The sequence below is a fragment of the Perissodus microlepis genome, chromosome 5 (assembly GCF_051167445.1).
Source record: "Perissodus microlepis isolate ML-2025 ecotype Zambia chromosome 5, ASM5116744v1, whole genome shotgun sequence".
In the NCBI taxonomy this organism is placed as follows: domain Eukaryota; kingdom Metazoa; phylum Chordata; class Actinopteri; order Cichliformes; family Cichlidae; genus Perissodus; species Perissodus microlepis.
In genome coordinates this window covers 33,025,839-33,038,645 of record NC_140465.1, presented here as the reverse complement: position 1 = coordinate 33,038,645, position 12,807 = coordinate 33,025,839, and the positions used below count along the sequence as shown (strand labels likewise).

At 41.6% G+C, this 12,807-nt stretch overlaps 1 protein-coding gene across 2 annotated transcripts in view; it reads right to left on the bottom strand.

The window, feature by feature from the left end:
- The window catches only part of ppp1r16b (protein phosphatase 1, regulatory subunit 16B), a 95,029-nt gene that overhangs the window by 54,780 nt on the left and 27,442 nt on the right, over positions 1–12,807 (bottom strand). The window contains exons 1-2 of one of the 2 annotated variants that reach the window (XM_084929470.1): positions 8,420–10,705; positions 6,883–7,297 (exon numbers count right to left, since the gene is read on the bottom strand). In XM_084929470.1, the coding sequence (XP_084785596.1) occupies positions 6,883–7,150 (268 nt within the window). In that variant the 5' untranslated portion in view covers positions 7,151–7,297; positions 8,420–10,705. Of the gene's footprint in view, positions 1–6,882; positions 7,298–8,419; positions 10,706–12,807 lie in introns of those variants that run through there. The other variant, XM_084929469.1, reaches the window with a different exon arrangement.

Here is a 12,807-nt window from a genome sequence, read left to right as displayed (position 1 = left end):
ATTATTGGTTACAATGAAGCAACTCAAGCATATCAAACAGACGTCAGGACAGAGCAGCAACTGTTGAGGGATACATGCAACGCTCATGTCCTAACAGACCGCTCACCCTTTTAGTGACCTGTGTTTCAGCACATGATGCACGACACCGGCTGACCGGCTTACTCCACAGATGTCACAGGTCATCCCCGGCTTAACTGAACATGTGAGTAAACAACCTCATGTTCTGGGTTAGTAGTTAGTCCTGAGTAGAAAAACAAAAGAGCCAAAATTTTTCTTTTTCTTTTTTAAGTAGAGTTTGTGTTTAACATCAAATATCACAGAGCCTTACTATTAAATAAAAAGAAATCCAGGGGGAAAAAAGAACAGGCAAATCCAGGACACATTAAAGTCTACATGCCTCTAATGCAGCGGTCCCCAACCCCCGGGCCTCGGACCGGTACCGGTCCGTGAGTCGTTTGGTACCGGGCCGCGAGAGTTGAGGCTCAGGTGTGAAATGTATAGTTTTCAGGGTTTTTATCAGTTTTCAGCGTTATTTTGTTATCGTTTTTATCGTTTACTTGGTTTTCTTTTTTTCGGTACCGGTACTAGTTTTATTTTGTTGTATTTATCCGCGACACCTTAAAGGCCGGTCCGTGAAAATATTGTCGGGCATAAACCGGTCCGTGGCGCAAAAAAGGTTGGGGACCGCTGCTCTAATGGACGGCTAAATCGCTTGTCATATCACTGGTCTTATATCACACCTAGTGGTTTTTTAAAGCATTTGAAAGGAGGGATAGGTAATAAGCCTCGGGCAGCTTTTAGTGGCTGGTAAAAAAGTTCATCCTTTTATGTCTGTGAGAGCAAATCATCAGACGTTTACCAATTCTCTTTCGTCTTGGCCCGACATTATCACGGCAATCTAACACAGAACAGTGACATTAATCTCACAGAGTGACCTACATCATCACTGCACATTTATTTTTTCATGGCACGACCTGTGAGCAGTTTCCCCTTCATCTGCTCAGCTCATTACTCTTTCATCTTGACGAAAATACACGTTAATGACACCATCTGATGAACAGAGTGAGATCAGAGTTAGTCTGGCTAGTTTGGAGGTTATTTTTCTTCCCTCGCACTATAATAACTTTTTTTATTGTTTTTTTTTTTTTTCCTTTCTAAAGAAAGTCACACGAAGTAGATTCATCCACTGTGTGTGATCATGAGCATCCATGCAGTGAGACAACAAAAAACAAAACAGTCAGTCCATTTAACCCACAAGACACCGAGCTGCTTTCAAGAGTAGAGTTATTTATGGTAAATAGTGGCAGGAGACTGAAATTAATGCGACCACGTGCAATCAGGTTTTCTTTAAAACAGTTGCGTCATAGACAGGGACCAGGTTTGTGACCATTTGCAGTCCATTACCATCTTCAAGCAACTTTGTCGCATCAAGATGGTGAAAGAAATGCAATAAGACGAGTCAGTCTGTTATCAGTCTTCTATGTGTGGTCCAGTCTAGCTGCTTGGTAACCTGTGTGTGATTATATAGGAATATAACCAGAATACAACCAGTATTGACTGGCAACCAGTCAAGTCTATTGAATAATTTCACAGCATATTGCAATAAATCTGTATTAGTCCGTCTTAGGAATCTGTGTGTGTTTATAAAAATATATGACAATCATTTACGAACCTTCGTCCAGCTGTCTGACCGCATTCGGTTGAAGTTGGACTGCAACTGTTTGGAGACAGGTTGCTAAAGTGGTCAACCAGTGGTTGAGGATCTTACACTCTTAACCTCTAAGCAATCACTAGGCACCAAGCCATTTTTCCTATTAACATTAGATATTTTTAGATCTATTTCTACTCTAGTGTCACTGAGTCATATGGCAGATATTCTTAATTAAATGTGACTAATTATGGTTTTCAATCATTTTCATGGCAAAAGAGTTTACAAAAACCCAAACTGTATCATATAAGTTGTGCAGAAACACTCGAGGCTTCTGCAGCGGTAAATCCCACTACATAAAATCTGTTTAGCCACGGTTCACTCCAAGACAATGCAGTGATTAGAAGAGGAAAAATGCAAATAAAATCAAAGCCTATAATAAAAACTAAAGAGCCATGCTGGCCATTTGCTCCTGTCTGAAATGCCTTTACATTGCGATGTGTTCATCTAATATTTTGAATCCAAGCACTGTGCTGCCAAAAGTCATTCAACCACCTTAAATCATTTAGAACAGATTTATTTTCTAAAAGCAGAAGGTCACTGGATGTGAAAATCCAACACAAGGCTTCTTTTAACCATCTGGGCTCTTCAATTTCTTATGTGCTTCAATAGAAAGAGTTGGTTGGTGTGTGAAACCAGATGTAGAGATGAACCAGTATGTAGTTTGTTCCTCCTATAGATAAAAAATAAAGAATGAGAGAAAGCTGGAAACAGTGAACTGAGGAGTGTGAACGAAAGAGACTGAACAGATATTACTGTTAAAGGTCACTCTTCTCTTGACAAGCAGTGACATCTGATGTGAAGTATTTATGTGTGTGCTGCCTTCTTTTTTTTAATGGCACTCTATTGCTGCCATATGCCTGGGAGCAGCTAAGCCTGGCCGAGGCCTCTGAGGGGAAGGCCTTGTGAGTCTAATAAGACAGCAGAAGAAGACAAAAGCTCCTCTGAGACCTAATTTGCAAACAAATAAATACGAAGAGAAAAGAGACGAGGGAAAAGCCACATGTGACTTCTCCTTCACTGCAGCTTACTCGCTGCAGGAGTATTTTTCTATCCCAAAATCCACATTTATTCCTCCTCTTTGTTTTTATGGTGATATGGCAGAAGAAGAAAAAAAGGTTGTGAACCAAGAGCAAAAGCCGCATCGCTAAAAATGGAATGTGGATTTTAAGTGTGGCTTTTCAAACGCTGAGTTACAAGTTATGATTTTCAGTAGGGAATAAGTGGTAATTAGCGTGCTGGGTGTTGCCACGTGAGTGGGTGTATAAATAAATAGAGCTCAGGGGTGGGAAAGGCAAAGAAGCTGCAAAACACAACCTGGGTTCAAGAGAACACCACTGCTTCTGTCACTGCTGCCGTTCACATGATCAGAAAAGCCGAAGCCCTCTCATAGAGCGAAGAAGAGGCACAAATTTAGAAGTAGAACAAGTTGATTATTTCTCCCCACACATCTTTGTGCATTTTACACATTCACAAGACTTTCCTCCCCTTTTTAGATCCGTTTTACAGCTTCCTTCTTGGCATGTATGATAGCTTGGTGAGGGAGATGTTGCACCAAAATATCTAAAAGTTTGTACTGCAATTGAGCAGCAGCACAGATAAAAGATAAGGAGGGATTTGAAGCTCTAAGCTTTCTTTGTCGAATTTGATTTACAACTATCGGTGGCAACAATTCTGTCCCTGTGTTTGACAGGCTGCTTTTCAACCCGCCTTCAGCTGTTGCTTCTGGGAACGACTGTAAACGTCAGGTCAGACCACGCTGACTGTCTTTGAGTTTGGTTGACAGTTCCTTCTGACCCCACTGGCTGCTCCTCTGCAGGACGGCAGTTCTCTGGAGAAGAGAAATCCCATCCATCTCAATTGCCGAAGAGGCGCGCATAAAAGACACCAAAGTGCTTCACAGTAATTTCACAGCCATCAGCCTTCATCACTATGAGAGGGCAGTGGGTTCAGGATGGTGCGAACCACGGGGCGAAGAAATGGACTCACACTCGGGATCCAGCACTTTCCTACTCACTGCTGCTTTCACACATCTTGAGACAGACACTCAAAATTTGCATTCACGTAAGCTCAAATATTCTCCCTTCTCTCTCTGTCACAACCACACAAAAACTTTTTGCATACACACACGCGCACACACACACAAACATTCTTAAACATAAATGTACAATATACCCTCTGCAGTTTCACCATACCCGTCCCGTGTCTCTCACAGTCTGGTGAGTCTGCTTCCTCTCTCAGCAGACAGGAAGTTATAATGACAAGAATACGCACGGATGCACACACAAACACACACACACACACTTAAATGCAAGCATAACACCTGCACACCTGCACCTACATAGATTTTAATAACAGTCAATATAATAAAGCTTGAAAATACACAAAAAACATCATTTATAAAGCATGCATACGAGTTATCACACATAATATTGGTTATCATGTCCTCACACAATCACAGGCCGCCTCCAGCCAACGCGCTCTGAAGCTCTGACCCAAACCACAGAGAGAGAAAAAAGAGCAGGCAAAGAATCACAGGAAGCAGCTCGCCTACTCCAACCAATCAGGGATTAAACATGAGTCAGCCCAGCCTCTCATCTTATTGTGGCCTTGAGGCTGTTAGAGCGACTCCTGGGTCAAAGTTAGTCCCTCTGTATTTACTTCTCTCCCTTCCGTCCTCTTCATGAAAAAGAGGTGATGATGGCTACTTTTGTTCCCAGCCTGATCGTCAACTCGCTGCTGCTAGCGCCGCCTTTGTAGTCATTGTTTAGGCCGACCAGGGGTTTAACTTCTGTCCAATAAACAGTCCTGATTTCTAAAAATGCCTCAACCTTTTCCCATCATTTCATCTACTTTCGATTTCCTTTTTATATATATATATATATATATATATATATATATATATATATATATAAATAAGCCTTTTTGAAATGACACTGTCATGTAACATTTCTTTAAAAAGGGTGCTGTGTGCTGGAGCAGCACAGTGTGTGGACTCATGACGCCTGATCGAGGATTTGGGGACCAGAGGGAATGAGAGAGGAGATTATCAAGCTCCTAACCTAGCCAGCTGCCACTGGAGCTGTGTGGGCAACACTACATCCTGTCTCCCTTTTTTTTTTTCCCTCCCTGCCTCTTTCATGGTCACTCTCATTAGACAGTAGTGATAGCAGACATCTCTATACGGAAGTACTGCAGGACATAAGGAGAAGGAAAGGGAATCAAAAGCAGAGAACCATCAAAAATTAAGCACACTAAATTTGGAAAATTCCTTTTCTCTCTGCTGGCATGTTCTTCTGATAGTCATGATGGTGGAGCTTTTGTACACCTGAACCACATGCAAGCCCTCTTTTATTATTTCTAAACAGTCTTCAGACTCAGATAATAAATTTGTGCTTAGAGGTGGTAATCGTAGCTCGTTGTATAGCACTGTCACGACACAACTGTGTCACAGAAGAACATGAAGTCTTTTCACTTTTGCTAACTTCATCCTAATCCATTTGCAACCACAAGGAGTCACATTATAGCAGCTCCGGCAAGTCAAAGCATTAACGCTCAATTAATTAGCCAGTTTATCGATAACTGCATCAGAAGGAGAAGGGACACAGTGTACAGTCAAAGCAATAATGTATCCCCCGTCTAGCTGTATTGAAATTAAAAACCTCCTTTTTCTACAAATTGATCAGGAATCAATCATAAAGGATTTTGTATGTGTGCATCCTTAACATGGAGGACACAGCTGAAGAGTTCAAAACAAAGAAATCTATCAGTGGTGTATAAATACTCATTCGATCTGACACGAGTAAGTGTGTGACAGCAGACAAATGTTTGTTGCTGTTAAACCATCCCTGAAAGGGAACCTTCAATATTGATGAGTAGACATTGTGTGTTCCTTGCTTCCTCGTGTGGTTTCTCAAAACCAATCTAAAGACTCACACGATCAGCCCCAACATCCTGGTGCAGCCTAAGTGCCTCAGCAGACCTTCTGGGAAATACACACAGCGCAGCAGTTTGCAATAAAAGCCCCGAAGTGACGCTCAAACCATTTCTCACATCACACACAACAATGAAACCAGCAACAACACCATCAAAGATTTTCTTTTTCAGTTTTACCCAATTAAGTAACTTCCTTTTGCTTACACCAAAGCTTAATTTCGGCTACACGCCGTGATAAAATCCAGCAGACCCCTGTAGACATCACAAGACTTCTAGTGTCTCACACTCCAGCTGGAGCTTATACGTGCCAGTGAACAGTCCATGTGTGTGTACAGGCACAGCAGAGTAGCTTCAGCCTTGTAAAAATTATTGTGAAAATACATCAGCCTTGAGAGGGATGTCCTATCTGTGAAGACAGCTTGCATGAGCAAAGAATATACAGTAGCACTGCTGTGGGCTGCATTTGTGACGATTAAAAGAATAAATAAATAAAACAGACTTCAATCCAATTTCAAGTTACAGTGACGTTAAATTAGACGCAAAATCTAAGCGATAGCAGCCTGTTATCATCCCCGCATCGCCGACACACTGTTAGCACAGCCACAGCAACACGGGGCTGCCGGTACTGGAGGAAAACAATTATTATCTCCAAATAGGGGGGCCCCATCCGTAGAAATTTTAATTAAAAGACTGGCAGAGTTTCATCTCAGTGTGACAACTCCATTATTTCTCAATGATAAAACAGTCTCCTAGCAGAACAAATTCAATTGGAATGGAGTGACTTCCACTGGCGGTTTAAGTGGGCAGGCCAAGCTAATCGTTTTCCTGACCTTGGCATTTTGATATCCAGGGGAAGTAGTGTGGTGAGGCCGAAATTAGTGTCATTATTCAAACGTGGTGTCGAGGGTAAGTCTGAGCTCAGTTGAGCAAAACTTTAAACTATTTAGTATTCCTTGTTTCAAAAATAAAGTTCAACAATTAAATTAAAAGGGCAACACCGGCCTCGGTGCAGCCTGTTCATCCTCCTGTCGTCTCACAAGCAACAAAGAATTAGCCCCAGCTCTACTCACCCTGCCCCACATCCATAAATAATACCTTTATTTCATCGCTAAATCAAAATATTTAGTATACTTGATGTAATGAATCCAAACTAGTTGTAATTAGGCAAGCAGAAATAAATAAGCCACCCTTTTATTTTCTGATCTGCACGTATCATTAATATTCTGTACTGGTCTTACCTTCATCTGGATCATTCCTGGCCGAAGCCTCCAGGAGCGCCACGCTGGCGGCAAACGACACATGTTTCTTGGGCTCTGATTGCTGGAGGCTGTTGGCAATGCGTCCCTTCTTGTCGGCCTTTCGCTTCTTGTTTTGCATCTCCTTCTCATACACAGCCCATCTCTTCAGCTGCTGGGTGCGCCGCTTCTGGGCCGTCCGCAGTCTCTCCAGACTGGGCACCTTGTCCAGCTGCTGCAGCTCTTGGATCAGCTCCAGGTGGTTGGCCATGGTGCCGGGTTGGGGTGGGGTGGACAGCAACACTGGGCGATGGTAAAGGGGTGAACGGGAAGAGAAGTAGGATTCTAGCGAGGGCTGCACCTCCGGCCGTGGCCTCCTCCCACGATCATTATCATCCTTTCAGCGGCAGTGAACAACCTGGAAGAAGAGACGGAGGGAAAAGCTGAGCCACAAAATGCCAGCTATAAACTTTTTATCATCTGGAACTTTAATACACCAGTAAATAAAACGTGAAAGTTGTTTGATGCTTGTTATTCAAGCCGACTCTGGACTTTAAAGTTGTAAAATCTCTACATTGCAAAGTCTATTGGGACACACTGACATTTAAAAGAAGTGCTGGTCTGACACACCACAGCAAAGTGCACAGAGCTGCATTCTGGTGTCCTAGTTAAACAGACCCCAGTTAACAAGGCACCGAACCACCGTTTGAGTCTACTTTCTTTTGTCTGTTGTGAACAAATGAACAAATATGAAATCAATATTTTTTTCATGACCGCTTCACTTCTTTCACCAACTTGCATATTTTCGCTTAAGAGAGAATCAAGAGCAAGAATGAGAGGTCACGGTTTCAATGTTTAACTGAACTGCATGGGTCATAGTCTTGGTGATCCACTTGCTTTGTGAGCTGTTAACGGGTTTTTCTACCATCCTCCATCAAGGCAAACCGCTTCCTGAACACTACAAGCAAGCGCCAGCACAATGAGAGAGAAAAAAAAGCACCGGAGCAGCGAGTTGACGCGGGGACTTTTCATGTCAGCGCTGCATTCATGTAAACATGAATAAAATGCATCTCTCCTTTTCTCTCTGACAATTGACAGCAGCACCGTGAGTGAACCAGCAAAAGCCCATTTTACAGTTTCTCGTAATTTTTGTGGACATGCAGAAAAAAAACAGCTAACTGTGTGGTGAAAGCTAAAAAGGAGACAATTTACTTTTGTCATTGTATAAAGATCAGCAGCTGCAAAATGTTAAGCTGAGTAAATAAAGAATAAACATGCAGGAACAGTAAGTGGAAAGTGCAGTGATTGAGTTTTGTCAGGCTACTTCCTTTGAACAGCACTCACAACAATGTACGGACGTTTTAACGCCACGGCCAGAAAAACTTCTCATCAAGTCCGGCAGGATTATCACGCGATCGTTGATCATTTATCACACAAACACACGTACACCAAAAACAAACAACACTAAGTAAATAGCTTGAAACGTCAACATCTGCATGCTGCATGCATGACACATGCTGGCTTCTTTTCTGTTACTTACCATCACGTAACCACTGATAAGCATTTCCCTGTGCCCGCAGCTGTTCACCAGTGAAACCTGTGCAGTCTGGCTGCATCCCCTGATGAAAGGCTCCACAATGCAAATCGCTGCTTTATGTATTCAGCCTCCACCAACCTCGTTCTACATTTCCTCTGCAGCACCAAAGTGCTAAAAACACGGACAGGAAGCAAGGAGCACAATCACTTCCTACAGCATCACTTTCAGTCGCCAGCTTACCAGCACAGCGCGTCTGTCTCCGCTTGGCTCAACAGAAGTTTTCCGTTAACATTCTCAAGTGGCAGCCAAGTGAGCGGTGCAAAAATGTCATCACAGCACACAAATGAAACTAAACCTTGACACACCGTTGACTCTTAGATGCATAAGAGTTTCCAGCACAAACATGTGAGCGGGTTCTCACAGCTTCTCTCTCAAAACCGACGAGATGGAGACAACGGGCCGTGATAGTAAATACTTAGTAAAGAATGTGTCGTCACTCAAAGGTCGATGCAGGAGGATTAGCTGCAGGGTCTCAGATTATTCTGCAGGAATTTAAAATCGAAGCTGTCGGCAGTTCTTGCACCGGAGGTCGTTTAGGAAACTGACAGTGAACGCAGAATTCCTGTCTCAGTTTCACTTGTTGGTTTTTAAGATGGTCTGTATACTGTTAAGTATATATTAGTGCTACACAGATATGCAATGCACAAATACATGAAAAAACTACACACTTCATTAGAAGAATTATTAATGTTTTGCCTGTGAGCATACTCTGACAGACTACTACTTACTCCCACCGTACTGTGATAGTATCAACTCGGTGCATAAATACTGTGTGATATTGTTTGTTCTGTCAGAAGCATCTGTTCCTGCTCCTCCTCAAGGAGGCCCATGCATTCAAGTAAGGACATGAAACACACCGTGAAGCTCATCCCGAGGCCTATCACTGCTAACACAGGAAATGCACCATGCTGGGTAATAAGGACACCGCTTGGATGATGTGGAAGGTTACAGACAAGGGTTATAAACAATGTCACACACAGCAGCGCGCCTGCACAACTTCATCTGCGATGAGTTTTATTTTTATATGTAGAAAGTGTAAACGACCTGCAGACTTGACTGTTTTGCTCATATTATACTTTATATATTTAGCAAAGAGCATTAAAGTTTTTACTGTCCTATTTTATCGGCGAAATGAAAGTTTGCACAGCTGAACTGCAGCCAGAGAGACAGCCGCCCGTTTCTGGTTTATAGGGGCTGATTTTAGCGAACGAACTGATGAGATAATAAACTCACACATGCACACGCCCTCGCAACACTGCTGCTCGGTTACAAAAGGGGGAAAAAAGATTTCTGATCATCCGCGAAAGTGGATATCGCACCTGCAATCGTGCCACGTCCAAAGTCACTTAAATCGCCTCTCTTCCCCGTTCCGATGCTCGGCTTGAACTTCAACAGCTCGTCTCTACTGTTTCTAAACGTACTGAGCTGTTGGCCTGTGCTGGACCGTGATTCGATATCTGCATTAGAAAGCACTTGAACAGATGTACCTAATAAAGTGGCCAGTTAATGCACAAATCATGGGAAATGAGTGTGAGATCGGGATTTAACTCTAACATCACGAGTTTTCAAATGAAGCAGATGAGGGAAATGTCGATTAATAAACTGGGTCTAAAACCTCTTTAAAAAAAATGTATGAAGCCGTTTTATTTTACAGCATATTGGATTTTACAATGTTAAAGTTTCCTCTGAGGTACTGTGAATGAGCCCGTCCAGATCAAAATGGGCTTTATTAGTCTGAGAGTACAGTATTGCAGTATCATACATATTCCTGGATGTAGTGCTGGGCGATATGGAAAAAAAATTTATCACGATAAGAATTATTTTATATCATGATAATGATATCACGATATACCACCTGACCTGTGGTCATCTAGAAAGTATGCAGTCTGTAAACAGCAAGTGCCGAGGGTGCAGTCTTTGTTTTGAGTTACCGTAAAGTATGTCGCAAATCCGGGTGCACGTACAGCAGCACCAGCTCGCAAACCACGAGACGGAGTTTCTTTGTGAAAAATATCATTTTGTTTTACTTTATTTTCTCTTGCATAAAGTTAACAGCATGTATAGTTTGAAGACAACACTAATATATTTGCCACAGGCTATTTAACCCTTTAAGACCTACCATAGAACCGAGTCCGCCAGAGCTTATCTTTATGCTTTTACATGCTGTAGTGCCATTTGTGGGAGCATTTCAAGTTTCCATATATCAATACAACCGTTATAGCCCAAATTTTAATAATATGTATGCATTAAGTCCATGGTAACTACATAAATTGCAAAAAATTGTAGTGCAATAAACTACAAAAAAAATTGAAAATCGTTTTTTTTTTTTTTTTTTAACATATATATTTCTAGTTAGAAAAATTTAAGAGGTGTATCCCTCAAAACTATAAATACAAAAAGGTTGCACAAAATAATTTCCAACCACGAGAAATTTATTTTGAGTGTCTTCATAGTTTTATTTTTGAGATACACTAATTTTTATATAATAAAAGAAAAATGAAAATAAATATTATAATGCATCAAAATAAACTATTTCCAACAGTGTAATTTGAGTTCTAAGCATCCCAGAAACGATACAGAAAAGCATAAAGTCAAACATGACTTTTAAAAACACCAACATAGGCTTATAAGGTCCTTTCGCGAAAATGATGTCACTTCCGGTTTTGGGCGGGTAACGGCGGACATGCGATAGTTTGCGCTGATGTATATGCCAACGTAGGAAGTGTTATTGAACATAGGCAAAGCGTGTTTCTGGAATATTATCTTTTTGTTGCTGCAAGTGCTTCTTAAGCAATTTTTGCAAAGCTATATGTGGAAGGAAACCGTGACCTAGGGCATTCAGGGCTAATGGCATTACATGTAAGTACAACTCCTCCGGTTTCACATGCAAAAAAAAAATGGTTGCGCTACCTTACGTGGTTCCAGTTCTACAAGGATTTAAAAATAGTTAGGTAAAACGGAGTGTGCCTGCTCTGACCGGTTGTAAAGGGTTAATTATATATTTTATGTAATAATTTATAAAATTTGGGTTAGAAACAATAGAAACGATAGAAGACAAATGGCACGATAGACACTTTTTTATCGTCCACACGATATATATCGTCATATCGCCCAGCACTACCTGGATGCATTTATTTGCTATATCGCATTTTGTATCTAGAAAGTAAATAATATTTAAATCGAGCCTGAGTTCCTTATACACGAAGGAACAGCTCAACCCTGTCTTCAGAGTGAGGAATACAGCATCTTACACACCTCCACCACCGAAGTTGGGTTTTTGGTAGCATTTGCCTGTTTGCATTTCATTCAGCAATTTGAATACATGTTCAGTGTTCCTGAATAAGTATATATTTCTTTTGATGGAGACTTGTGCTCTCAGAGTACTGCTTGTTTAAAACTGGTAATGGATCAGTGCTCCGTATCTGCAAATATTTAGAGCTAAGGTATCTGTATCGGATCGGAACAGGATCTGTTAGCGTAGATAAATGCATGTGTCACTCAGGTTAATGCATATTTGTGCATGCTAAGCAGCATCATCTTGTCAGCTTCTCAAAGGCGTAAATTTAACTTTAAGAATTCATTAAATTTGAAATATGAATTTGAAATACACTTTTCTGTTAAAGAGAACAGTTTGTCTGCAGTCTGCAGGAGGAAAATGAAACCTTTTCCAGGAAACAGGCAAACAGCTCTAAACATCAACACCTCCAAAACCAAGATGTTGTGCACCCATCAGTTAAAAGTGGTCCTCTGTGCTATGTCAAGGCCCTGCTTACCTTCACAGCCTTGTCAGCGAGAACAATTCAGCACAAAATGACAGCAGTGCAAGCCCTGGCAAGGCATGCAGAGCATTTGCAACACTCCAGCCCACACAGCTGCTGAACACAGGTCAGACTTTATAACAGCTTTGTCAAACCGGTTATCCTTTATGGCTCAGAATACCGACACCCAGTAAAAGGTAAACTGCTCTAAGATGGACACCACCTGGAAAAATGCTAACAAAACCACCCCAAAACAACATGGCAGCGAACACCAATGGCAAGGCTGAGAGACATGACTAAGGCCTAGTTCAACACGTAGCCCACGACAGGCGGAAGAAGGTCATCAATGAGGGCAAGTGATTCTGTGTCTCATCCTCATCACTGGCCATATAGTCTGTCTTCTCCACAACTTTTGGCAACAGTCTTCCTTTTTCAGTTTGTGGTCACTGAGCAAGTCCTTGGCTAAGAGCTGTCTCTGCTTTTTATGTTCTACAGTAGACAATTTATTTTCTTTTTAGGACGTGGGGGCAAAAATCTAATCTACTTTAACTTTTAATTTCTTCTTTCAACAGT